The sequence below is a fragment of the Mustela nigripes genome, chromosome 16 (assembly GCF_022355385.1).
Source record: "Mustela nigripes isolate SB6536 chromosome 16, MUSNIG.SB6536, whole genome shotgun sequence".
Lineage (NCBI taxonomy): Eukaryota > Metazoa > Chordata > Mammalia > Carnivora > Mustelidae > Mustela > Mustela nigripes.
This window is the reverse complement of record NC_081572.1, coordinates 39,652,154-39,679,434: the sequence shown is the minus strand read 5'-3', so window position 1 is coordinate 39,679,434 and position 27,281 is coordinate 39,652,154. Positions and strand designations below refer to the sequence as shown.

The 27,281-nt window shown below is 51.7% G+C and overlaps 1 protein-coding gene across 3 annotated transcripts in view; it reads left to right on the top strand.

Moving 5' to 3' along the window:
- RHBDL3 (rhomboid like 3) overlaps positions 1–26,447 on the top strand; it is a 50,080-nt gene extending 23,633 nt beyond the window's left edge. For all 3 annotated transcript variants that reach the window (XM_059380458.1, XM_059380459.1, XM_059380457.1), the window contains 5 exons: positions 1,770–1,918; positions 5,272–5,384; positions 11,439–11,539; positions 20,487–20,547; positions 23,792–26,447. In XM_059380458.1, the coding sequence (XP_059236441.1) occupies positions 1,770–1,918; positions 5,272–5,384; positions 11,439–11,539; positions 20,487–20,547; positions 23,792–24,063 (696 nt within the window). In that variant the 3' untranslated portion in view covers positions 24,064–26,447. The remainder of the gene's footprint in view (positions 1–1,769; positions 1,919–5,271; positions 5,385–11,438; positions 11,540–20,486; positions 20,548–23,791) is intronic.
- Positions 26,448–27,281: the final 834 nt, after the last annotated feature.

Here is a 27,281-nt window from a genome sequence, read left to right as displayed (position 1 = left end):
CCGGCCTCGATCTCACGACCCTGAGACCATGACTGGAGCTGAAATCAAGAGTTGGCTGCTTAAGTGACTGAGCCACTGAGGTGCTCCTGAATGGTGCATTTTAGAAAAGAAATAAATACACTTTTAGGGGTAAACAAGAATGCCTCAGTCATCTGCCGAATTAGTTCATGTGGAGTGTTGGTGACGAGGCAGAGAGACGGGAACCCTGGGACACTGTGGTTGGGAATGCAAAATGGCGCAGCCATTACTGGAAACAGTGTGGAGGTTCCTCAGAATATTACACAGAACCACCATGTGAGCCAGCAACCTCACTTCTGGGTATATACCCCCAAAAATCAAAAGCAGGGACACAGAGAGATACTGTATGTCCATGGCAGCATTATTTGTAATAGCTAAAATGTGGAAGCAACCCAGATGTTGGATGAATGGATAAATGGGTGGCAGACTGTGGAATGGAATTCAGTGGGATACTATTCAGCCGTAAAAAGGAAGAATTTGGACACGTGCTGTAACATGAGTGGACCTTGAAGACGTGATGCTAAATGGAGTAAGCCAGCCCCGAAAAGACGGCTACTGGGTGAGTCCTCTTAGATGGGGCGCCCAGGGGAGTCAAGTTCATATAGATAGGAAGGAGAATGGTGGTTGCCAGGGCTGGGGGAAAGGGGAGTGGGGAGTTGGTGTGTAATGGAGACAGAATTTCAGTTTCACAAGATGAGGAGACTCCTGTGGCTGGTGGCAGCGACAGTTGCTCAATGGTGTAAATATATTGAATGCTACTGCGCTGTATGCTTAAAACTGATGAAGATGGCAAATTTTATCTTACGAGTATTTTTGCCACAGTTTAAAAAAATCTACTTATGTGGAATTTCCTCCTTCCACAAATGGGTACATAAGTTATTACTGCAATTAGGTTTTTTTGTTTTTTGTTTTAAGATTTTATTTATTTGGGGCTCCTGGGTGGCTCAGTCATTGAGCACCTGCCTTTGGCTCAGGAGTCCTGGGATCCTGGGGTCCTGGGATTGAGTCCCATGTCGGGTTCTCTGCTCAGAGGGAAGCCTGCTTCTCCCTCTCCCACTCCCCCTGCTTGTGTTCCCTCTCTGGCTATCTCTCTCTCTCTGTCAAATAAATAAATAAAATATTTTTAAGAAAGTATTTATTTATTTGAGAGCAAGGGAGAGCAAAGAGAATCTGAGGCAGACTCCCCGCTGAGCACAGAGCCTGATGTGGGGCCCAATCCCACGTCATGAGACCATGACCTGAGCTGAAACCAAGAGTCTGATGCTCAACCGACTGAGCCCCCCTGGCGCCCCCCAGCAGTTAGTTTAAATCCCTCTGAACCCTTCCTGGCTAGCACCAAGGAGGTGTGGGCAGAGCCCATGGGACCATGTTGTGACCATTTAATACAAAATAATCAAACAGAGGGTCGCCTGGGTGCTCAGTTAGTTAAGTGCCTGTGTTGGCTCAGGTCATGATCCTGGGGTCCTGGGACCAAGCCCCACATTGGGCTAAGCAGAAGTACTGCTTCTCCCTCTGCCTTTACCAGCTTGTGCTCTCTGTCAAATAAATAAAATCTTTAAAAAAAAAATAAAGAGAAGTGGAGGGAGAGGTGGTAGAAAGGGAGGCTGGGTCCTGGCCATGTGGGCGTCCCTCGTCCTCAGAGGAGGAAAGGGGCCAACTGCCGGCAGGGATTCTGAGTGTTAGCGCCAGAGGGGCTGGCAGGCTGCCTTTCGTGTAGTGACAGACCCTCGCCATCCTGTGTTTTCATCCAGGTTGCCTTTTTCCTTTACAACGGAGTGTCGCTGGATCAGTTTGTGCTGCAGGTGACCCATCCGCGATACCTGAAGAACTCACTGGTTTACCACCCGCAGCTCCGCGCACAGGCCTGGCGCTACCTGACCTACATCTTCATGCACGCGGGGTGAGTGCCCGCCTTGTTTTGCCCTCGTCAGCGTCCCTGTGGGAAAGTAGGAGGGGCAGAGAGCCTGGACTGAAACACGTGTTTTCGTTTATTTTTGTCTTCCTAGACTCAGCACTTGAGGTAGCTCCTTGAAACTAACCTAATACCAAAACAGAGGAGTTAATTATTGACAGTGTATGGGAAAGGGGAAACAGATAGATGATGCTCAGTTTAAGCCCCTGGTGAGAGCAGCATAAATGTAGGTTCTGCATTTGTTCTGAGCTTCCTAGCAGCCAAGGCAAAAAGGGAAGTGCAGTTAGTAACCAAGTCCGTTGTCCGCAGACTCTGTGTGGTATGTGTGTGTGTGTGTGTCTTTTTGCGTGTGTGTCTCCGTAAGTGAAATGAAGAACAGATTTCTTGAGAGTGCCTGTCTCCCAAGGTGGTCTCCGTAGTTGATGAGAGTCTTTTTGAGGAATTCTAGAAATACTGGTAGTTTCTGTTGACAGATCTGTGGCCTCTTTAGGGGCTGGCATACAGTCAGTTCTCATGGGTGCCTGTGAGAAGGATCTACTGTCTGGCCCCATGAGAAGGATCTACTGTCTAGCCAGGTGGCCACCTGGGTCCCAGGCCCCTGAAGAACACAGTCTTGGCTGGAGACTGTTTTTGCACTGTAAAAGCGCTGAGGTGGGAAAGCAGAGTCCCCTGACCTTTGTGGTGTCTTCTACAGCCTCTCCAGAGAGAAGCAAAAGGGCTCACAGTTCACCTGGGAAAAGCTCTGGGGGTACCTGTCCCTGGGGTTGGAAATGGGAAGAGGATCACACTGGTCTCTGTGCTCCATCATTCCCATTCCCTAGCAGAAAAACCCACAATGGCCAAGAGGGAGCCATGCTGTGAGCCTCCCCTCTCGCCGAGCTTCCAAAACAGCACAGGTGCCAAGCCCCAGTTGAGGGGTTTTGGGGTGAGGAGGGATGTCAGTGGTTATCGGGGGATATTTCCACTCCGAGCTGGGAGAGGGGATGATCCATGCAGGCTGACACTTTGCCTACCGTGTCCCGGCTTTGCTCTCACAGGACTGAGGAGCAGAATGAGGGGGGTTCATCCGGCATTGGCCTTCTTGTGAACCAAGGAATTGGCTTGGGGTGGGGGTGGGGAGGCTTCCCAGCCTCTACTGCCCATGGGAGGGAACTGCCTGTCTTGTTTCCAGAACTGCCCTCTGGCCTTCCCTGAGCCTTTGTGGTGAGGAAGAAGCAAGCACAAAACCTCCAAAGCCTCCTTGGCTATTTCCTGCCTCCGGGAGACGAAAGCCTAGAGGCCAAAGTGGACAGAGCACAGAGGCTCTTAGCTGAAGCCCAAAGAGGTGGCCTTTTTCAGGCTGGTGCTTCTGCTGGGGCAGTGCCTGCCTAGGGGAGCCCTGGGAGGAGTCTCCTGGTGTGTGATTTTGAGAGGGGTCCTCTTGGATGGTGCCGCAGCTGACCGGAGGTTGGGATGGTTGGCCAGCAGTGCGGCAAGCCCAGCAAGGTGACCTGTGATCGGGGAGGAGGACACACTCTGGACTGGTGAATCCAGAAATCAGTGTGGTAGAGGGGAAGGAGTTCAGCTTGGGAAGCAGGAGCTCTGGATTCCTCTCACCTGGCATCTCCTTGTCTCCGGCTCTTGTCTGTGAACCAAGGACTGGGTCTGATGCTACCACCTGGCTCCTTTCCAGTGCATTTGTCTGATGCTTCTAACCATTTGGCGGGCGCAGTCAGTATGACTAGAAGACTCCAGGCACAGTGGGAGTTTTGGACAGAGCCCCATCTGTCTGAGCTACCTTGCAGGCGCTCTCCTGGGCAGGCAGGGGCCCACGTGAACCTGAGTGGCACAGCATTTGGCCCCTGCAGACCAGGACCGGGGCTGTGACCCAGGCCAGGGTTGTCCCATGGTAAGCTTTGTTACCCTATAGCTTGACCATTGCCAGTGCTGTGGGTGCAGTTTAAATGAGATAATGGATGTTAAAGTGTTTGGTAAACCTAAAAGCACATATGTGATGTATAGATAGTAATGTTACAGTTTTTCCTAGTAACAGGTGCACTCAACTAGATACCATTTAGCAACAAGAGCTGGTCACAGGTGTATGATAGCATAAAAAGGGAAGTATTCCCAGAATAAGAAAAGCCAGCCCTGGGGCGCCTTCTTGGCCCAGTTGTTAAGCATCTGTCTTCCGCTCAGGTCACGATCCCAGTGTCCTGGGTTCAAGCCCCTGCATCGGGGTCCCTGCTCAGTAGGGAGCCTGCGTCTCCCTCTTCAGCTGCCCCCCCCCCCGCTTGTGTTCCCTTACTTGCTGTCTCTGTGAAATAAACAAATAAAATCTTAAAAAAAAAAAAAAGAAAGAAAGAAAGAAAGGAAGGAAGGAAGAAAGAAAAGCCAGCCCTGGGATTTGGGGAGTAGGGTGGGTCCCTTCTCACACCAAGAGGGAGAAGCTTCCCCTATGAGATCTTAAGGGATAATTTTGAATTATTAAGCTCTAGGGGCACCTGGGTGGCTCAGTCGGTTAAACGGCTGCCTTCAAATCAGGTCATGATCCCAGGGTCCTGGGATGGAGCCCTGCATTGGGCTTGCTTCTCCCTCCTGCTCCCCTGCTTGTGCTTGCTCCCTCTCTCTCTCTCTCTGTGTGTCAAATAAATAAATAAAATCTTTTAAAAAAAGAATTAAGTTCTAAGAGATATCACTAATGCTTACATTTGTTCTGAAAACGTCTTTTTTTTTTTTTTTTTTTTTTAAAGATTTTATTTGAGAGAGAGCACAGGCGGGGAAGGGGCAAAGGGAGAGAGATAAGCAGACTCCTTGCTGAGCAGGGAGCCGCTTGATCCCAGGACTCTGGGATCATGACCTGAGCTGAAGGCAGACCTTAATCCACTGAGCCATCCAGGGGCCCCGAAAACATCTTTCTCTTTAAATACCAGTATCTCTTACATATACACCAGTGAGCCAGGGCAGCCTTGTGGCCTGGGGAGTGGAGCAGACTCGGCAGATCAGGAACCTGAGCTGTGTGACTTGAAGCCAGGCAGTGCACCTCTCTGAGCCTTGACTTCTCATGTGTCAACCAAGGGATTTGCCAGATCTTCCCCATGGTTAGCACCCCCCCTACACTGTGGCAGGTGCACACACTGCCAAACATTGTCGAGGCCTTGCACTATTCCTGTCCCAGGCAGTTGGTAAGGTGTGATCTTTCTAAGGTGGACTGTCTGCTCTATAATTCCTGCCCCTGCCAGCCAACCCAGACCATGAGCTCCTCAAAGCAGGTATAACTCATTGCTGGATTCCCTACGTCTTGACATACAGTGTTTGTTGAATGAATGAATGAATGAATGATGGAGTGTGGTCTTTCTATATAGGATAGAACACCTGGGACTCAACGTGGTGCTGCAGCTCCTCGTGGGGGTACCCTTGGAGATGGTGCACGGAGCAACCCGTATTGGGCTTGTCTATGTGGCTGGTGTTGTAGCAGGTAAGCAGGTGGGCCACGAATCCACAGGGGTAAACTTCCCCAAGGCAGTGAGGAGACCCCATGGCCTTGGGCAAGTCCCAGGCTTCCAGGGACACCGGACTCAGTCCCTAAGGCTCCTAATCATGAGGGTTGTCCTCCAGACCAATCTCCCTACCATCTGGGGGGCTGGAAAGGGGACTGCCGTCCACAGGGAGAGGCATGTTATGGCAGGGGGAGGAGACTTTCCATCTTCATGCTGCCATGTTGAAGCTGTGTGAGCTCGGGGAAATTCCTTAACCTCTCTTGGCCCCCTTAGAGGTTTTAGGAAGGAACTAATCAGATTTGCCTGAAGGGCATTAGGAGGTCAAAGGGAGGGAACAAAGTGGAATAGGAGGGGCTGTGTCAACCCTGCGGGGCACAGTGAGATTCCTGCAGGGACTCCAAAGTGTGGGCGGGGAGCCAGGTCCCTCCTCAGCCAGGCCGGCCCCTGTGCTCTTTGCTTGACCCACTGCTGACAGCAAACAGTCTGGCCTGAGAGGTGGTGAACACCTATGCCAGCTGAAGTAGACTGGGGCCCCACTGATCCTGCTCACGGGGCGGAGGACCATGACCTTGAGGATAGCTGGGGAGGGGGGAACTGCAGCCAGCAGAACTCCCCCTCTCCCCTGCTGGTGGAGGTGAGGCGGGCTGGGGTGAGCTGGGGAGAGCAGACTGCATTTCTGCTGGGAAAGTCTGCACCAGCCGGGTTTCCGAACAGAGGGATCTCCCTCGTGATGTTTCCAACTTTATAGCTGGCCTTTTTTTTTTTTTAACAAGGTTTGCCGCCTCAGCTCTTCACCTTGACAGCTGTGCCCAAGGGAGCTTTGTGTGTATGTTTAAGTAAGATCTTAATCCTTTCTGAGTGGCATTGAAGTTGTCATTAGGAGAGCAGGGCGCCGCTGACCTTGTAAACAACGGGCAAACAGGGACCCTGGGAGTAACTGACGTAGCTTCAAGAACCCGGGAGGGAAGGGTCCCACCCCACCCCACCCTACCCCACTCCATCCACCCCTTTGAGGCCGGTCTGCTAGTTCAGAAACCCTCAGCATGGAAGATCGGCCGCACAGCTTCTTCATTTCTCTGTGTGCGGAGGGTTAAAAACTTGGCCACCTTGGACAGCACCCGCCACGGGAAGCCCTGCATCCTGTATCTTCCCCATCCTCGAACAAAAGGTTCTGTGAGGAGCTCTGTGTGCCAGACTTACTCGGCCACCCACCTGCCCCCCTTTCCCCCAAATCTTGACATCTGGAGATTTATAGCCACGTTTCCTCCACCTAGATACCCAGAGACCCAGATGGTTAATGGCGAGGAACAGGAAAGACACTCTTAACGCTTGCAGTTAGTAGTCAATTGGATGGGAGTGCGATAACCCAGAAGACAGAAACCAGATTCGAGATGACTGAGGCCTCACCCAAACCAGATGACACACAGCAGGCGGGCCATGCTGGTGACACTGGCCAGGGACACCGGTGCAGAAGGGGATGGTGCACTGACAGAAAGGGACTTGCCAGCTCACCAGCTGGATATGGGGCTGTATCATGCAGCATGTAACGTGTGCGATTCTGTCTGAGGCATTGATTCAGAGAGGGCACCCTGGTCACCATATAGCGTGTCATCGATCTCCAGGACCAAGCTGGCAGATCTGCCTGCACCCCTTCTTCCCTCTCTACCCCGTGTGCATCCCAAGTCCGCAAGTGGGGCCCACTCACAGACAGCTAGATCCTGACTGGGTACTGGGTGGTTAGGAAGGGCCTGCCTTCCTAAGGCACACACGAGCACTTTCCAGTTGTCACAGGTTACAGAACCTGTGTGTTAGGGTACCTCAGTGACTTGCCCAAGGAGACTCAGTTGTATGGGGTGGGGCTGGGCCCAGAGCCAGGCCACCTGCCCCCAAAGGCTGCGCTCCAAACCACTACCCTGTGCAATGAGAACCAAAAGGCAGGCCTTTCCCTTTTGTGTGGATAATTTATTGTCAGAAACTCAGGGAGATCTTTTTTTTTTTTTTTTAAGATTTTATTTATTTATTTGACGGACAGAGATCACAAATAGGCAGAGAGGCTCCCTGCTGAACAGAGAGCCTGATGAGGGGCTGGATCCCAGGACCCTGGGATCATGACCTGGACCAAAGGCAGAGGCTTTAACCCACTGAGCCACCCCGGCACCCCCAGGGAGGTCTTAATAGACACCCCCCCCCCCCCCCCCCCCCCCCCGATTTAGTTCCTGCCAGGTGGAAATGTTTCAAAGGCAAGGCCATCACAGTTTGCAGCAATGGCGGCTGACCTCTGCCAGGTGCGTCTGGTACTCTGCCTGCGATAGAGGGTTCTCATACCTTATGTTGAGTATTCACCAAGTCTTATGAGGTGGATCCTGTCACCCCCATTTCGTAGGTGGTCCAGAGAGGTGAAATGACTTGCTCAATTTTCTCAGAAGGACTAAGAAGTACTAGAAGCGAGTGGAGACCCTTTCTCTGCTCCATGCTTCTAACCAGTGCTTGAGGCCAGTGCATCTCTTGCTTCTAGCTGACAGTTTCATGGCCGTGAAAGCCAGTATTTTAAGTGCGTTTGCAAGCTTTTCTTATAGATTATCTAGATTATAAGCCATGGGCGCATCCCCAGAGCCTAACACAGGGTCTGGCATACGTTAAGCAACAAATATTTGTAGAACAAATGGAAGACTGCATACATAAATAGAGTCAAAGTGCTTAAAGGTAGATGTTCTGCTGATTTTTATTTGGATTTTTTTTTTTTTTTTGTAATGGCCAAGGGAGACATTGGAAAACACCTGCTTTAAATATTTCAGACTAAAATTAACACAGCTGTGCGTGATGATACAGTCTCCAATTTATCTGCGTGCTGGTGTGGACCCAGAATTTTTTTGAGAAAGTACATAGCCCCTAGAGGCACCTGGGTGGCTCAGTGGGTTGAGCCTCTGCCTTCGGCTCAGGTCATGATCCCAGAGTCCTCTGCTCAGCGGGGAACCTGCTTCCCCCTTCTCTCTCTCTGCCTTCCTCTCTGCCTACTTGGGATCTCTTTCAAATAAATAAATAAAATCTTTAAAAAAAAAAGGAAAGTACATAGCCCCGACTAGAACTAGTCCTTGGGCCTCGTGCTGTGCCAAGATGTGTGTCCCCCTCCAGCTTGCCATTCTGTCCCAGTCCTCTGTCCCCATGACCTCTGGGGAATTCATACTGGCCTTATGGAACTGTCCTATGGAACTATGAGGTTAGGTTCCAAACAGCTTGTCAAGAATCCTGCTTGGGGGGCGCCTGGGTGGCTCAGTGGGTTAAGCCGCTGCTTTCGGCTCAGGTCATGATCTCAGGGTCCTGGGATCGAGTCTTGCATTGGGCTCTCTGCTCAGCAGGGAGCCTGCTTCCCTTCCTCTCTCTCTGCCTGCCTCTCCGTCTACTTGTGATTTCTCTCTGTCAAATAAATAAATAAAATCTTTAAAAAAAAAAAAAAAAAGAATCCTGCTTGGCCCAGGCTTCCTGCCATCCCCCCACCCCCCAGGGTGGCCTTTATGTCTCTGTTGACTGGCACACATGCCCCCGCTTGTACTTGACCTTTCCCACTCCCGAGTCCTGGGCTAACCTGTAGCCGCTTGAGGAAAATCTTTCCTCTACCCATGGAAGACCCGTGACTCCAGAGTGTTACGTTCAAGATCCAAACCTCAGATCCAGGATCTCAGGCCAAGGTTCAGGTCATTTGAATCTGTGATTTGGAAGGTCCCCTCCTGTGGGTGGCAACTCTGACTTCCCAGGCCTCACCCCCTTTCAGCCATAGGCTCCCTGGGCTCCTCTCCACGGGGTAGCATTGCGGGTAAAGTTTCCTTTGAAAAGAGGGTTTCACATCTCAGAAGTTAGAAAACCTTAGACCTTTTTATTTCACAGATGTGAAAACTGAAGCCCAAAGAATTCAGGGGCTGTGCCCAGGGTCACAGGACTAGGCAGCCACGCCCCCATTCCCAACTGCCGCCAGAATCCCAAACTGACCCCTGACCCTGGGGTCGGGACTCCTATCCATGGGTAGGGTGAGAGAAGGGTCAGTGTGGGGAGGCTGGACCCTGGACCGTGCGGGGTTCCCTGCGGTCTCCCTGCCGCTGGTGGCTCCCACTGCATCTGGGAGCCCGAGGGAGCAGAAGGTGGACGGGTTTAGTGGGACTTGAGAGAGGAAAGAGGCCAGCCTCGGGAGGCTGGGGCTTCCTCTGTCCGCGAGGTAAGGTAATTAATGAGCTGCTTGGGCAGCCAGCCCTCTGCAACCCTGCAATGCAGCCTTCCTCGCTGTGCGGGCCTCCAGGAGAGCGTGGGAATCCTTTGTCATGCAGATCCCACTGCCTGCCTGTTTGCCATCCTGGGAAATTTTTTTTTTTTTTTTCCTGTTATATATGGCTGACCCTTTGGCTAGGCAGTAAAAAAAAAAAAAAAAAAAAAAAGAAGAAAGACAGAAAGAAAGTTATCTGACAATAGATCAATACCTAATTAAAGCCAGAGGGAAGGCATGAAAGGGGAGAAGAAAGATTTATAGTTACCCTGGGAAGGGAGAAGGACTTGGGACTTCTCAGTTCAGGACAGCGCTTTTTCCTGGGAGATCACATCCCTCTTAAGGCCCAGAATGTGCTGTGGGGATCTCTTACTTGAAGGATCTCAGGGAGCCCCGGAGCCTTGAGAGAAGTCCAAGGGGGCCTGTCGGGGAGAGAAGTTGGGTGATGGTATGGGGGTTCACCATGCTCAGGGTGTCAGGTGTCCTGGGCTGGGCCCAGCCTCCTCCTAACTAGCAGACCCCCCACATCTCTAGCAGCTACAGAGTTTGGCCGGTCTCTCCTGTCTCCACCCAGGCAGCGGCTAATTGGCTCTCCAGCCTGCGGGCATTTTCCAGTGGTGGTTTCTGCACACTCACCCAGGCCGGCCACCTCCCAGCCTCTGAGCCCTGGGCTCTACCTCCTGGTTATTTTTAGTCTCCCGTGTCCTTCCCTGGAAGCCAAAGCATTGATCACACTTAAATGAGACCAGAACAATACATTTCCCTTCTCCTCTCTGCCCGGCTTCCCTCCCAGCACAAAAGTTTGTCATCCCCCAGACCACCTTCCTCTCCCCCCAGAGGGTATGACATCATCTCTCTCTTCCCTGGGACTTTCCAAGGGCATTTTTCCACCAGAGAAACCCCCGCCCCCACCCCACCCCCCAGCTCTGGAGATTCTGTTGGTCTTTTGTGATTTCGATTGGAGGGAGTTTGGAGGCCACGTCAAGAAGCAGGTTTCTAGAAGCCAACGTGCAGCGGAGGGAGCAATAGTGGAGAAGGTTGGCCTCTGTACCAGTTTGGGGAGTGGCTGCTGTCGAGGCCAAGAGCACGGGCCTTGTGTCCACAAAGCTGGACAACCTGCTTCCAGCCCTTCTCACTGAGTGGCTCTGGGCTCAGTCTCCTCAACTCTGCCGGGTAGCCACTACCATCCTCCTCCAAGGGTTAAAGCGGTCGATGTGCGCAAAGCACGTGGCCAGTGTCTGATCCGTGGTGCTCCTCCGTGGCAGCTGCTTCTGCTACTTCTTCTTTATTTTTTAAAGATTTTATTTATTTATTTGAGAGAGAGAAAGCACGCGTAAAGGCAGGGGGAACAGCAGGCAGAGAGGGAAGCAAACTCCCTGCTGAGCAAGGAGCCTGATGCAGGGTTCGATCCCAGGACCCTAGGATCATGACCTGAGCCAAAAGCAGCCGCATAACTGTCTGAGCCACCCAGGCTCCCCTCTGCTACTATTTATTATTGCCCAGAACCCTGAGGTGATACCAGGTGAGGCAGAGGCTGCACTGACAGACAGGTGATAGCTCCTGTCCACTGAACTCTTCTAAAAGGAGAGGTCTGAATAAAATGGTTCTTTTCCCCATAAATGAGGCCTGTAGGGGGCTCCAGGACAACGTGGGATGAGGGAAGAGGACCTGGAGCCTTTTGCTCCGGAGCCTTACCCCCAAGACTGCCCGATGTGAGGGCCTGGGGCAGGGGCAGGGAACTCCCTCCAGCACCCTTAAATAACCGATCTCTCTGTACCAGGGTCCTTGGCGGTGTCTGTGGCTGACATGACGGCTCCAGTCGTGGGCTCCTCTGGAGGGGTGTATGCGCTTGTCTCTGCCCATCTGGCTAACATTGTGATGGTGAGCACCTCCTGTCCCAACATCCCAACATCTTGGGCATCCCTTCCGCGCCTCAGTTCCCATGTGCTCCCCAGCTCAGGCCCAGAAATGCCAGGCAGACCTGGCTGATAGCAGGGGCACAGACACTCCTCACTTTCTGCAGGCTTATTTCAAACAGAGCCCTTCCATATTTGGTTCATGGTTTTTCCTTCTTAGCTATGAAATTACCCATTTCTCTAATTCTATCCCTTTCCCACTTGACTTTAAAAAGTGTTACAGTAGGGGCTCCTGGCTGGCTTCGTTGGTAGAACACATGATTCTTGATCTTGGAGTCATGAGTTCAAGTCCCACTTTGGGCCTAGAGTTTACTTAAAAAAAAAAAAAGAGGGCACCTGGGTGGCTCAGTGGGTTAAGCCTCTGCCTTTGGCTCAGGTCATGATCTCAGAGTCCTGGGATCAAGTCCTGTGTTGGGCTCTCTGCTTGGCAGGGAGCCTGCTTCCTCCTCTCTCCCTGCCTGCTTCTCTGCCTACTTGTGATCTCTCTCTGTCAAATAAATAAATAAAATCTCTAAAAAAAAAAAAAAAAAAAGGAAAGAAAGAAAGAAAAGAAAAGAAAGGGAGGCAGGGAAGATATCAACTCTTTTTTTTTTTTTCTTAAAGATTTTATTTGGGGCACCTGGGTGGCTCAGTGGGTTAAAGCCTCTGCCTTCAGCTCAGATCATCATCTCAGAGTTCTGGGATGGAGCCCTGCATCAGGCTCTCTGCTCAGCAGGGAGCCTGCTTCCCTTCCTCTCTCTCTCTGCCTGCCTCTCTGCCTGCTTGTGATCTCTGTCTGTCAGATAAATAAATAAAATCTTAAAAAATAAAGATTTTATTTATTTATTTGAGATCGAGCACAGGCGGGGACAAGGGACAGGGAAAGGGAGAAGCAGGCTCCCCGCTGAGCTAGGATCCTGATGTGGGGCTCGATCCCAGGACCCTGAGATCATGGCCTGAGCTGAAGGCAGACACTCAACTGTCTGAGCCACCCAGGTGCCCCTTAATATACAACACCTGATCTCAGCTCAGATTGTGATCTTGGGGTCATGAATTCAAGTCCCGCATTGGGCCCCATGCTGTGCGTGGAACCTACCTTAAAAAGAAAAAAACAACTTTAAAAACTGTAACAATCCTTGACTCTAGTGGCAAAATCAGGACTTGAATCGGGCTCCTGACAATGATTCGAGTGTCATTCCCTTACACCAGCCTCTCACTGTGGTGGGACACTGCCCCTGCCTTCCCCATGCTCTTCTTTGCCTTTTCCTGAGAGGCATTCTAGGGTAACGGTTAAGAGCGCAGGCTCTGAAAACGGTCAGCCTAGATCTGAATCCTGCCTCCCTGCTTCCTGAAGAGGGATCTTGGGCACCTTACTTAACTGTGCTATTCCTCAGTTTCTACATGTGTGAAATGGGATGATAGGTGATAAATGAGATAAAGTAAAGCTATATTGGAATCAGTCTGATAGTCTCAGAGGAGGCCATAGTCCTCGTTTTAGAGGCAGTTGGAAGGAGGGAGCCTCTAGGCAGGGTCCAGATCTTACTCATCCCCAGTGCCTGGCACAGGGCTGGACAAACGGTAGCTGGTGCTGACTAAAATTTTTTCTTATTTGAAGCAATCTCTACACCCAGCATGGGGCTCGAACTCACTACCCAGGAGATCAAGAGTCAGGTGCTCAGCTGACTGAACCAGCCAGGCGCCCCCTCCCCCCACCACCCTCGGAGTAAACTTTGAATGAAAGAAGGAAAGAATGAATGAACAGTGTCTCGAGAAGGCGTAGCTTCCCGCCAGGGTCCTCCTGTTCTCACCTCCCTCCCCCGTCGCTGTGTTCACCCACATGGCGGATGTGTGAATGCTGAGTTACAACAGTCTGAAGTTCCTAAATGCTCCCGTTTCTTCTTTATTATTGCCACTGTCACTGCCCGGCTCAACACACCATCCCTTTCTTTTCATCGGAATCCCTTTTGTACCTTCAGAGAGAGAGAGCAGGAGAGGGACAGAGGGAAAGAAAAGGGGAGGAGGGAAGAGACGGACAGACAGACACGGACAGCCCTTGCTACTTGTCTGACTTTTGGCAACTTCACGTGAGCACTTGGAGAGAGCCAGCAGGTGTGGGAAAGCTCGCGTGGATGAGCCAATGTGTATTTGCGCACGTGCGATTGCACACACACACACACACACACACACACACACACACACACACACGGCCGGTCTGCTGAGGAACCTGACAGCACGGGGCTACCTCACATGGCCCTTTTTAAATGGGTCATTCTGTATCAGTGCCACAGCTTTCCCCAGACACAGCTTTTTCCCTGAATTCCGCCTCGGCCGCTCCCCCTCCCCCTGCCCCAGTTCCGTTCTGTAGGGGCCAGCACCGCTCACACACCCTCCTTCCCCCCAGGACCTGTATGTGTGTGAGGGGACGAGCAGCACAACTAAGAAACGCAGACACGAGTTTGTGAAGGCGCCCTGTCTCCCTGCCCTTCCCTGCCGCGTGGGAAACGGCCCTGAGGCCTCCCACACGTTCCCGCGGTGTGGGCAGAGCACCCCGAAAACCGTGGGGTGAGGCCTAGCGGTTGAGGAGGGAGGGGTGAAAGCCGTTTTGTTCCCGTTTATGCGTCTTTCTGGCAAGTAGTCCGTGGCCCGTGGTGGTGGAGATGAGCAGTCCTACCCGAGAGTCCACTGCCCTTCTAGAAGGACACAGCTTTCTTTCCCTGGCCCCCTGAGAGCTTGGCCATCCCCGGGGCGTGACGTGACGTCCGGGAGCCTTTCCCTAGAAAGTTGTGCGGTGCTTATTTGATGGTGACAAAAAAATACCTCATGTTCTCATTAGAAAGATTGGTTGCCTTTCCCAAGAGGCCGCTGCCTTTACCCACATTAGCCCAGAGCCCAGTGCTTCAAAGATGTGTTAGGACAAATGCTAAAAGATGGCCGTTTCTGTGGGCCAGAAGCAGTCAATTCCGTGTGGCTCCATCTAAAAGATATGCTAGTATCTTAAATTGCCAAATGAAGATTTGGTGTGCGTGCGTGTGTGTGTGTTTGTACATGCACGCACAATAAATTGCCATGTCAGAACAGACAGGAGAAAGAGCACAACAGTCAGAAATTCTGGATTTGAGTCCTGCTGTCACCATCTTAAGAGCCATGAGTTCCTTTGCTTCTCCCTCATCGGCAACCTCTTCTCCACAAGGTCGTTGTGAGAAAGACATGAAAAGGATAGATGCCCAGAGATGCCGTGTGTGCCCACATCTGCATGTGCGTATATGTGTGCATGTGTGCATAGATCCTTAAATACATGTAATTTTTTGTATTTATCAGTGTTGCCTGTTATCTGCAGAGAACAATGAGAAAATGTGTCCTTTTTACTTCAGATACAAAATAGAAATGTGTTGAATGTTTCTATTCTCAGGGCTGTTTGAGAGATTCTGCCTTAAATGAAAGCATGTCTTATTTTTGATAAAAATATTCTTTTTTTTAAAGGTTTTACTTATTTATTCATGAGAGACAGAGAGAGAGCGAGAGAGGCAGAGGGAGAAGCACGCTCTGCAAGGAGCAAGGAGCCTGATGGGGGACTTGATCCCAGGACCCTAGGGTCATGACCTGAGCTGAAGGCAGATACCTAACCATCTGGACCACCCAGGCACCCATTCATAAAAATATTCTAATGGGCGCCTTGGTGGCTCAGTTGGTTGGGCGTCTGTCTTCAGCTCAGGTCATGATCCAGGGTCCTGGGATGGAGCACCACATCAGGTTCCCTGTTCAGTGAGGAGCCTGCTTCTCTCTCTCCCTCTGTCCATGACCCCCAATCCCACTTGTGCTCACACACTCTCTCTTTCTCTCTCTGAAATAAATAAATAAATGAATAAAATCTTTTTTAAAATGCCAGAAGTATAAAGATACACAAATTGAATAATTTATTAATTGTTTTTTGCTAGGTCCCACAGGCCAGAGTTCCAGTATTAAATATACAAGATGTTTACTTACACTTCGCTCCATATGATAGATGTTTCCCTAAAAATGTTTGAGATCTTAGTTTTTGCAACAGGACCCTATCGTCAGAGCACCAAGAAAGATGGTTGTCTAAAAGACAGCTGAGATCTCTATGTTGTAAGGCTCATTTTGTTAACAAAAATCCTCTGGTAGGACAAGTAATCATTCCCTAATTTATCTGTGTCACGCTCTCCCTTTCCTTGTGCTGGGTTTTCTGGAAGTCGTTTCTACCAGGATATATAAAGCCATTAAGCTCCCTGCCTGGGTTTCAGCCTTTGCTCTCTTAACCGGCCTGGTGAATGAGATCCCAAGATGCCTAGGGGACTGGTCACCACCTTGTTGGCTGAGGGTGGGTTCTTGCTCATCCTGCCAGGCTCTGGGAGAGAAAAACAGGAAAAGGGTTTGCAAAAGATGTGTGTTCCCTGGGGCTTCCCCTTTTATAGCAACAGTGCTGGCTGTGGGGAGATTCTCTTTTCTCCTGTTGTTTCACTGCAGTGCATTTTATTGGAGGGAATAATGGGTCGGGGGGAAACGAAGCAGCTGGTGGGAAGGGGTGACTGTGGTGTAGCCCTTCAGCCTCTGGGAGACGAGTCATTGACCCACGTTCACTCAGCTTTGGGAGCAGCTGGAGCAGCCAGCAGGGACAGGCAGAGCGTGATCCTGTCTCCAAAGTGGGGGCAGACTGAGCCCTGGGCTCAGGGCCCTACCCATCTCAACATTAACTTACTGTGACCTTGAACCAGCCCTCCTGGACTCTTGTTTGACTGAAGTGCAGGGTTGGAGATGGGACTGAGTTCACCCTGGCCAATTCCAATGCCTGTATGGCCAAGCAGCGATTATAAAAGGAGCTGGCTGGCCTGGAGAGCCTGGTGAGGCCGGAGCTGCCCGGCTAGTCCAAGGTCATTCAGAAGTTTTCAGAAGTCCTTTGACCTTTGAAAGGCAGAGCAAACCCACTGCCTTTGCCTCAGGTCTCAATGAGAAGACCAGACATTTACCTGATGCTTTCCCCATGCCAGGCAATGTCCTTGGTGCTTTTATGCGTATGAATTCACTTTACTTTCACAACCCAGTGAGGTAGGTAGTTGAGGTAGGTACTAATGTGACCCCAGATTTGCAAATGAAGATACCAGCCAAAAAGGAGTTCTAAGCCTCCTCACCCGTGGCCCTACCAGACCAAAGATATGGAGGCTGTTTTTTTTTTTTTTTTTTAAGATTTTATTTATTTATTTGACAGAGAGAGATCACAAGTAGGCAGAGAGACAGGCAGAGAGAGGGAGGGGGAAGCAGGCTCCCCGCTGAGCAGAGAGCCTGATGTGGGACTGGATCCCAGGATCCTGAGATCATGACCTGAGCCGAAGGCAGCAGCTTAACCCACTGAGCCACCCAGGCGCCCTAGAGGCTGTTTTTGAAGACAGGCCCCAGATAGGGCCTGAAGGGGGCATGGACCCCAGCTGAAGGACAGAGCAGCCAACACATTCTAGACTGACTTTGCCTGATATTATCACTCAGAACACAGTGAAAGAGACATTGTCTTTAGGGAAGATAGATGTTCATTTAGAGGGTTTTTATGAGGAGGAAAAGGAACATTGGAAACTGTATCACGTTTGATTTTAATGGTGGTAAAATACACCATAGCATCAAATGGACTGTCTTCCCCATTTTTAAGGATACAGTTTGGTGGTGGTGAGTACATTCTCGCTGTTGGGCCGTCATCACTACCGTCTCTCTCTAGAACTCTTCCCCTTGCCAAACCGAAGCTCTGTATCTTTTAAACTCCCCATTCCTTTCTCCCCCAGCCCCTGGCAAGCTGTCTCTGTGATTCCCACCACTCTAGGTGTCTCATAGAAAGTGGATTCATACAGACATTATTTGTCCTTTTGGGACTGGCTTATGTCACTTAGCGTAATGTCTTCAAGGTTTGTTCGTTACAATATGTCATTATTTCCTTTCTCTTAAAGTGCATCCTATTCCCTTGAATCTCCATTCACCGATCTGTGGACACTGGTTTGCTTCTACATTCTTTTGGTTATTGTGATTCATGCTGCTATGAACATAGGTGTCACTTTGAGGAGAGACTTAAGATCCATGGGTGGACATCACAGGGAGGCAAAGCCTGGCCGGACCGTAGCAGGAAGGATTTTTCAATGGTTAGACCCCCCTTCCCAGGGCTGCTCCAGGGGTACCCCAGCAGTGGGAGGGCCATTTTGTCTGTGGCTTGGTGGCAGGTGTCACCTTTGGGAGGAGACGGTCCGGCAGGTGACTCCCAAGCACCTGCCCATCCTAGGGTTTCATCCTGGGGGATCTGAGGGGCCACCCGCCATCAGTAGGCTGAGCTGGGTTCAGCTGGTTTGCCAGATCCAGTGCAGGGAATCAGCCCCTGTTTGGTTCCCTGTCTTCTGGTGGGGCTTCTCTATGGACAGCCACCAGCAGGTGACAATGTTGCCCGCCATCTGCTTGTTAGCATAGAACATGTCAGCATGCCAAGATGAGACTTCCCCACTTGAAGAGGGGCCGCATGTCGCCCACCTCACCTTCTGTGATGAGGACTTGCTGGTCAGTGATAAGTCCTGGGGAAAAGGGAGGCGATGGGACACCGAGCATCTCCTGCAGGACCTCGTCCCCCTTTTGGCAGCTGCCCTGCATCTTACTTGCTCCACCAAATCTCCCATAAACATTACTGTATGTGCCAGGGTGCAGGGCCCCGGGAACGTTGAACACATGTGTTCCCCCGACATCAAAGGAGTGCGAGAGGTGCCCTCAGCTGGACCTGGGACAGGCGCCAAAGACTGAGTGGGTGGGTGGGAGGGAGCAGAAGCCCCTGGCTGCACACGCTTGCCTCCTTCCCTAGGGCCGAAGTGTTCCAGGAAGATTCCAGACTGGATCTGTGTGTGTGGGGGATCTGTATAAAGGGAATGGTGCTTTGAATTCGCTGCGGGAGAGCTCCTCAAAGGAACCCCGTGAAGAAGTCTTTTGTAAAGTGAAAAATCCTTTTGTAAGGTGAATAATTGTCCTGTTTATCTGCTTTGGAGGTTCAAAGTGTTCTGAGGTTCTCAGGGGAAAGAGGGGTTTGTCTGAAGGCCATCTGGCTCCCCCCTTTTCCAGTGCCTTGAAAGAAGTAGAGCATCTCCTCCAAGGGATGTCAAGCCCCTGTTTGAACTGCTCAGTGATGGGAAACTCGCAATTCCCCAAGATGGAATGTTCCATCCCCTAATTAGAAATGGAAACATCCTGAGCTTAAAAAAATCCCTGAAGTTTTCATCTATGGAGTTTTCCACTTACAGGTTACACTGAATGTGCCCTGTCCTTACTGTGACTCACTTGATACTCGGCGGCAGTGAGCTTGACCCCTGGTGTCTTCTCTCCATCCATGTCTATAGGCCAGATTTTGATTTCTTTTTTTTTTTTTAATTTATTTATATTCAGAAAAACAGTATTCATTATTTTTTCCCCACACCCAGTGCTCCATGCAATCCGTGCCCTCTATAATACCCACCACCTGGTACCCCAACCTCCCAGCCCCCCGCCACTTCAAACCCCTCAGATTGTTTTTCAGAGTCCATAGTCTTTCATGATTCACCTCCCCTTCCAATTTACCCCAACTCCCTTCTCCTCTCTAACACCCCTTGTCCTCCATGATATTTGTAATACCCAACTTTTGTAGCAACATGGACGGGACTAGAAGAGATTATTCTGAGTGAAATAAGTCAAGCAGAGAGAGTCAATTATCATATGGTTTCACTTATTTGTGGAGCATAACAAATAACAGATTTTGATTTCTTTATCATCCTGATGGTTCTGCTTTGACTTAGCTTGGTTTGCTGCGCTGCATCCCTTCTGCAAATGTGGGACCCAGTAATCACCGCCGCTCTCGGGGGTGGTCTGCCCACGTAGAGGGGACAGGGCCCTCTTCTCCTCAGATCTGGATTCTCTTACTCCTTTACTACAGCTCAAGCACTTTTTAAAAAAATTAATTAATTAACTTATTTGACTGACAGAGATCACACGTAGGCAGAGAGGCAGGCAGAGAGAGAGGAAGGCAAGCAGGCTCCCTGCCCAGCAGAGAGCCCGATGCGGGGCTCAATCCCAGTACCCTGGGATCATGACCGGAGCTAAAGGCAGATGCTTTAATCCACTGAGCCATCCAGGCTCCCCAACTCAAGCACTTAAAAAAAAAATACTTTGCGCGCGCCTGGGTGGCTCAGTGGGTTAAAGCCTCTGCCTTCGGCTCAGGTCATGATCCCGGGGTCCTGTAATTGAGCCCCACATCGGGCTCTCTGCTCAGCAGGGAGCTCTCTTCTTCCTCTCTCTCTCTCTGCCAGTCTCTCTGCCTACTTATAATTTCTGTCTGTCAAATAAATAAATAATCTTAAAAAAAATACTTTATTTGACAGAGAGTCAGCGAGAGAGGGAACACAAGCAGGGGGAGTGGGAGAGGGAGAAGCAGGTTCCCCTCAGAGCAGGAAGCCTGATGTGGGGCTCGATTCCAGGACCCTGGGATCATGACCTGAGCCAAAGGCAGACGCTTAACAACTGAGCCACCCAGGCTCCCCTCGAGCGCTTTTTGTCAGTAATAAATAAGTTCATGATTGTCTGAAATCTCATGCTGGTGTGATCTGCTCACAGCAGCCTCATTCAAGACTTAATGGAGACTTTTTTTTTTTTTTTTAAGATTTATTTATTTATTTGAGAGAGTGAAAGAATGTAAGCGTGAGTCAGGGGAGAGGGGCAAAGGGAGAGAATCTTTAATCAGACTCCCTGGTGAGCCAGGAGCTCTGAAAAGGGGCTTGATCTCAAGACCATTGAGATCATGATCTGAGCCCCAAAGCCACGAGTCAGCCCGCGGAACCGCCTGAGCCACCCAGTGTTCAGTTTTCGGAAGTCAGATCCATCCCTAGAGGTGTGGACCAATCTGGAACTAACGGCCTTTTCTCCTTTTTCCCTAGAACTGGTCAGGCATGAAGTGTCAATTCAAGCTGCTGCGGATGGCTGTGGCCTTGATCTGCAGTAAGTGCGGGCAGGGCGGGCCCCGGGGGGGACGGAGGAGCGCCAGGCCTGGAGGAAGTGCAGTCCCGCCCTTGAGGCCTTAGTGGTCAAGAAAAAAAGGCAAACGTGCCATCAGAGTGTGACAAAGTCGGGATGGTATGAGAGCAGTCTGGCCCACTCTGCCACCACTTCACCTTTCTTAAACTGCATGTTGACGTATACTAAAATATAGGATGGGTGTCCAGCCCGGTGACCAGCACCCCGCTCAAGAAAAATAGCTTCTTTTTAAAAATTTTTTATTTAAATGCAATTATTGAACATACAGTGTAGTATTCGTTTCGGGAGGAGGTCAGTGATTCATCAGTTGCATATGACACCCAGTGCCCTCCTTAACACCCATCACTGAGTGACCCCTCCCCCACCCCCTCTCCTCCAGCAACCCTGTTTGTTCCCTGGAGTTAAGAGTCGCTAAAGGTTTGTCTCAAGACAAATAGCTTCTTAATAACCTTTTGGGTCATGGAGTCTGTCCTTTGAGATCTCCTGTTAGAAGCTAAAAACTCCTTCCCCAGATAAACCACGGGTGTGTGTGTACTTGCACCGCGCACGCACGCATGCACACACACACACACACACACACACACACACACACACACGCTGTTCAGCAGGTAAACAGACTAACTAATCCACAAACCCCCGTGTACAGGGTATGATGGGCCCCTAGTTGGGAGAAGTCAGTTCTGCCTGCAGAGGTCATTTCGAGTGTCAAAGACAGCCAGGTGTTCACCACAGAGACAAGGTACAAGAGGAGATATTTCGGGCAGAGATGCAGCAAGAACAGAGACCACAGGTGGGGGAAGGGTCATGGCCGTGGCTTGCCAAGGCAGCTGGCAAGACTGATGTGAGGTTTAGTACTGTGTGTGTGAGTGATCAGAGATCATTGGAGTCAGGTCACGAAGGCATTAAAAGGCAGAGAAAGGTTGGCCTTCATCCTGGATGCATTGGGAGGGCGCTGGAGGGCTTTAAACAGGAGAGTCACTGGCAGATTTGAGTTCACGAGACTATTTGTGGAGTCGCTGGAGGTGGGGAGTGAGACCAGAGGCTTTACAAGAGGCTCATTCTGAGGTAGGAGGAGGTAAGATGCCATGCAGGCAGAAAGAGAGGAGGGGACCCACGATCTCTCATTTAGTCTTCAGGACATGGTTGTAGAGAGGGTGTTTTCTACAAGGCTAGTTTTGCAGGTAGACACTGGAGCTCATGTTCCTTGCCCACGGCCACCTAGCTGGAGGTGACAGAGGCAGAATTCAGAGCCTCCCGTGCTGTTTCTCATGCCCACACTTAAGCCAGGCTGGGCCGGAGCCCCTGGGCCGTCTGTCCCCATCCACCTGTGACCACCTGGAAGAGGAAGGTGAGCCAGAACAGCCACGGGCAGGGGGATGGGCATGTGCGGACCGCACTTCCATCCTCATGCACACCCCTTGCTCTGAAGCCCACAGACTCTCTAGGCCAGGGTGAGCATAGCTTCCCTGTTTGCTCAGACTCTGAATTTGTGTGCAAGGAAGGGAAGAGAAGCTTGAGTCTTGATGGTTTATTTATTTATTTTTTAAAGATTTCATTTATTTATTTGACAGGTCACAGGTAGGCAGAGAGGCTGGCAGGGCGGCGGGTGGGGGGTGGGGGATGCAGGCTCCCCGCTGAGCAGAGAGCCCGGACGGACGGACGAGGGTCTCTATCCCAGGACCCAGGGATCAGGACCCAAGGTGAAGGCAGAGGCCTCAACCCACTGAGCCACCCAGGCGCCCCATGTCTTGATATTTAAAAAGCATCCAATTCAAAGCATCATAAAACCTAGAATGCTGTTTTGGAGCAGGGGACCAGTGTCTTTCAGACCTCCTTTGTGGTCCCGAGGGCCTGCTGTGCAAAGGCAGAAGGATCGCCCAGGGCCTGGGGAAGGGTCAGGGAGGCCTCAGTGCTCCCTGACTGCTCCTCTCCTGCCATCTATCGGCCATCCTTGGACTTGCAGGGCCCAGGTCAGAAGATCCTTGGAGGTTCTTGGGTGTCCCCTAGGTGGCCACAGTGGAGAGAGACACGCTGGTTAATTAAATGGTAACTGACCAGGTACAGAATTCCCTGCAGAAGACTTTCTTTCCCTTGTCAAATTTGCCTTGGTTTGTGCATCTGCAGGATGGGGATAAGAATGCCTGCCCCTAGTGTTCTTTGGTGGTGGGGGATGAGATGGCCTTTTCCAAGCCCCTGTCCTTTGGAGGGAGTGCGTCCCATGGGACTGGCTGACCCAACAAGTTCAGGCGAGAAGAATGAACTGGAGGTTGGGATGGGGGCATTTTAGCATCTGTTAGGAGTTAAATTTCAGGATTTTTTTTTTTTTTAAGATTTTATTTATTTGTCAGAGAGAGCGAGCGAGAGTGAGCACAGGCAGACAGAGTGGAAGGCAGAGTCAGATGGAGAAGCAGGCTCCCTGCGGAGCAAGGAGCCCGATGTGGGACTCGATCCCCGGACGCCGGGATCATGACCTGAGCCGAAGGCAGCTGCTTAACCAACTGAGCCACCCAGGCGTCCCAAATTTCAGGATTTTGTTGGCGTCGTGTGTTCCCATTTCTTTTTTGCCCTTTCCCCCCTCCATCCCTTTGTTCCAATCACAAAAGCACTGGTTCTGAGGGCTTTTCTAAGGGTTTTGAGAGAATACATGAAAACATTGTCCAAATTGTAACATGCTAGCCCATATGGGAGTTATTAATGTTCCCGCAGTGTAGCCTGGCACTCTACAAGTGGGGAAACTGAGCCTCCCGAACTCAGGAACGCAGGGCCGTCAGGGTCTCTGGGTTTCTGCACAAGCTCTCCCGTCTGCCTGGACTTCTCTTCTTAGGGTCCTCTCTTGATAATCATGTCTCTGCTCACACTTCCTGTCTCTAGGGAGAGCTTGCCTGATTCCCCAAACTAAGGAATCCCCCCTCCTCACACCCAGCATTGATTTAAAATTACCTAATTTTTTTTTTTTTTTACCCCCTTTAGAATTTTTCTTACTGGAATTATCTGATGTGTGTAATTGATGCTGGTTGATTGCCAGACCTGTAAGCCCTGGGAGAACAGGGGTTCGTCTCTTTCACTTGTCTGTCTGCAGGGCAGAGAACAAACAGTGCTCGGCCTAGTGGGTAGTGAATGAATTCACGGGTGGACGGATGGCGTGCAAGCCCTCTCACCCCTGCCCAGCGGCCCTGCTGTGACTTCCCTGTGCTTCCTTCCCTTGCAGTGAGCATGGAGTTCGGGCGGGCCGTGTGGCTCCGGTTCCACCCATCGGCCTACCCTCCGTGTCCTCACCCGAGCTTTGTGGCGCACTTGGGCGGCGTGGCTGTGGGGATCACGCTGGGTGTGGTGGTCTTGAGGAACTACGAGCAGAGGCTACAGGACCAGTCCCTGTGGTGGATTTTTGTGACCATGTACACGGTCTTTGTTCTGTTCGCTGTCTTCTGGAACATCTTCGCCTACTCCCTGCTGGACTTAAAGCTGCCACCGCCTCCTTAAGGCACTGGGGGCCCGAGGTCTGGGAGGGGAGGGCCGAGCCGCAGCAGGAAGGAGCGCATATGGACATCCTCGTTCTCAGCTCCGTGGAGACCGGGGAGGACAGGACGCAAGGCTGGGCCACGGTGAGGCTGGTGTTCAGGTTGGGACAGTGGGGCTTCTTTTCTGAAAGGCCCCTGCTGGATGAGTTGGATGCAGCTACTGTTTTCCTAGACTGTTCTGAGGCCATCAGGCCAGGGTGAAGGCAGCCCTCCCCTGGGGCTCAGCTTGTTCCACGAGTTCAGGGGACGCCTCTCTTGTCACTGATTGATGGCAGCCCTCCTCCCTCTTCCTCGTCCTGAGATGTCAGGAGGATCCGAGCATTGGGTAGGGAGGCAGGCCCTTGTCCAGCTCAGAGGTGCAGTTATAGGCCGGGGAGTGTCCGCTCTACAGCTGTTGGGTTTGGAGCTCCGGAGCGGAGGAGGGCCGTGTTGGGTTTTGGTATAAGCGAGCCCAGGGTGTGCTCCTGGTGCTGGGCACTGAGGCACGGCCTCTAGTGCTTGGGGCAGGCAGAGAAGGGAGATGCTGTAACTCCAGGCCTCACTCTTGCCCTTGGGGGTGTCCAGTGAGAGAAACGCAAGCAGGAGGGAATAAACTTTGTCCCAAGTGCTACTCTAGGCAAGGCCCACGACCACCTTTGGATTTCTCCCTCCCTGTCCCCCAGAATGCTGACATCTCATCTCCGTGCCTCGGCATGCTAGGCCCTGCCTTGTTTTTAGCGCCTTTTCCTTCCCTTCCATTGCCCTGACCCTACATTGTGCCTCCCCTTTGGTCATGGGGACACTGTGTGTGTGTGTGTTGTGTGTGGTGTGTGTGTGTGTGTGTGTGTGTGTGTGTGTGTGTTGTGTGTGTGTGTGTGGTTCAGTGGGTAAGGACACCCATCGGATGGGAGGAGAGGCCATGGAAAGAACGTGAGGCAAGTCAGAGACTGCAGAGAGGCCCCACATGGCAGTGTGTGGAAGGGTCTTTGTGAGAGGGGAAAAAGGCGCAGAGAGGTGTGACGCCTGAGGACCTGGCTTTCAGCAAAGCTACCGCCTTCTTTCCCATTCCTCATCCTTTCCAGGCATCTCCCTGAGAGCTACTGACCAGTGGGAGACTTGTCTGTGGTAACGGGGGATGCTCAGGACGCCTCAGCCGGCCTTTGCCAAGTTCCCATCTTGTTTGCCTCTGGAATGACCTTCCTGTCTAAGATAGTTCTGTTTTCCTCAAGGAGGAAGGAGCTTTGGGGGTGTAAGAGAAGCTGGGGCAGGAACACTGAAGCCCTGCGTCCACCGAGTAGGGGGGACAGGAGGCCGCAGTCAAAGAAATTCCAATTTAGAGGAAGACGGCTTCTAGAGAATTGTTGGGTGTTTGGAGGAGGGTCAGAGGGGAGGGCAGCCCCTACATGCAGAGGCTCAGAGCTTGGCAGGAACTTGGCTATTGTCAGCTTCATTCCCCCGCCCCTGCAAGGCACAAGTGGGAAAACGAGGCTGAGGGAATGAGTTCTGAGCCGGAGCTGATACAGCCCCTGAGGAGAGGGGGAGGGGAGGGTGGCCTTTGACAAAATATGAGATTCCCTGTATACTGCTCTTGGAATTCCCAAGCACTGACAACCCAGAAAGACAACTCTAGTCCGGGAGGCAGAGGGAGTGTGTCCCTGCAGGGTGAGAGCAGGAGCCTAGTCTGGAGTCAGCCGGGCCAGACAGCTAGGGGGTCTTGGGCCACTGTGGCTTCCTGTCCTCAGTGATCACACGTGAACGGGCAGGGTCTCCTGCAGCCACAGGCCACACCAAGCCCGTCCCCATCTTTGCCTGGTGCTAGACAGATTGTCTGGGTGCCCCCCCCATGTCTCTCCTGAGGTCATGCTGCCCTTGGGCTGGCACGGCACTGAGGATGGCCAGGCCAATGGGGGCTGAGCTGTGTCACCCCGAGGCGTCTTGTCTGTATCCCACGAGCCTGCCTCTGCCCCTAGGGAGGGAAGGGGGTAGCTGGAAGAGTCCGCTTCCACGGAGAGGAGAGCAAGTTGGAATAGGGGTCTCAGAAGACTTGGGTCAGAATGGAGAGGGGGGCCCTGGCCATGGGCTGCAGCCGCCTAACCCTGAGTGGTGCTGTCCCTCCCTGGAGGAGCAGAGGCACCCTGTGCCCTATGGGGAGGCAGGGCATCGCTCTGTCCCCTACCCCCCTGCACCTGGTGTTCTGGGTTGTGAGTGGAGGGAATAGAGAGTCTCTCCCACCTTCATCTGGTGCAGCCTGGAGAGGGGTTTGCCTCTTGCAGGGGTGAGAAGACTGTGAACCAGAAGACTCTAGAAAGGCCCCAGAGAAGCACCCAGTTCCCTCAGGGCTGCAGATGGAAGTTTGCTACCAAGAAGGACTACCTAAGGCGGACATCCTACATGCCATCCTGTCTGAGACGCACCAAGCGACCCACCTGTCGGCAGGTCCCAAAGGAACCCAGAAGTTCTTTAGTCCGCTTCACGCCACACCTGCCCAACCATCAGCTCCAAACAGGGCCACCCACTGGGGCTCCACGGTCACTCCTCACAACCCAGGTCTCCAAACCAGGGCCAGAGATCATTGTCTGGTAAGAAAGGTTTCTGTTTTGGTGTCTGGCTTTCACCGCAGCCGGTCCATGCACCCTCATCCCGGCGCCCTGCCAGCACCCCCGTCCCCTTCACCCCTCCTTTCCCGGGCCCGTACAGCCAACGGCCTGGGGTGCCTCTTGGGGCTGTGGAGGGTGGCTGGCTTTCATCCACAGGATACAGAGACTGAAAGCTGGGGATTCCCCGAACAGCAGCCGTAGACTTGCTCGCTCGTTAAACGGAAGAGGAATCACAAAAACTAGGGAAGGGAGAACAGATCTTCAAAGGAGAAATTTGGCTTTAATGACACCATTAATCATTCATTTTTTTAATTAGGAAAAGCTCCCTAATGAGGTGTTTTTGCCAGCTAATAGGACTCTCCATTTCCATGAGGACCCTTCTTACCCAGAGGATTAGGGGAGTCATTGCTCACCAAGCCCAGATATTCCCCCAGGGTCCAATTTCGTTTGCAAATAATGCAGATTCCCGGGTGCAGCGGAAGCCCTTTCCTGGAGTCCTTCATGCTGCTCCCAGGGCTGGCCAGAAAGCACCACACTCCTCTGCCTTAAAAAAACAGTGCCCAACATTGAATATCCGCCCCACCCCCCACCCCCAGGACTTGAG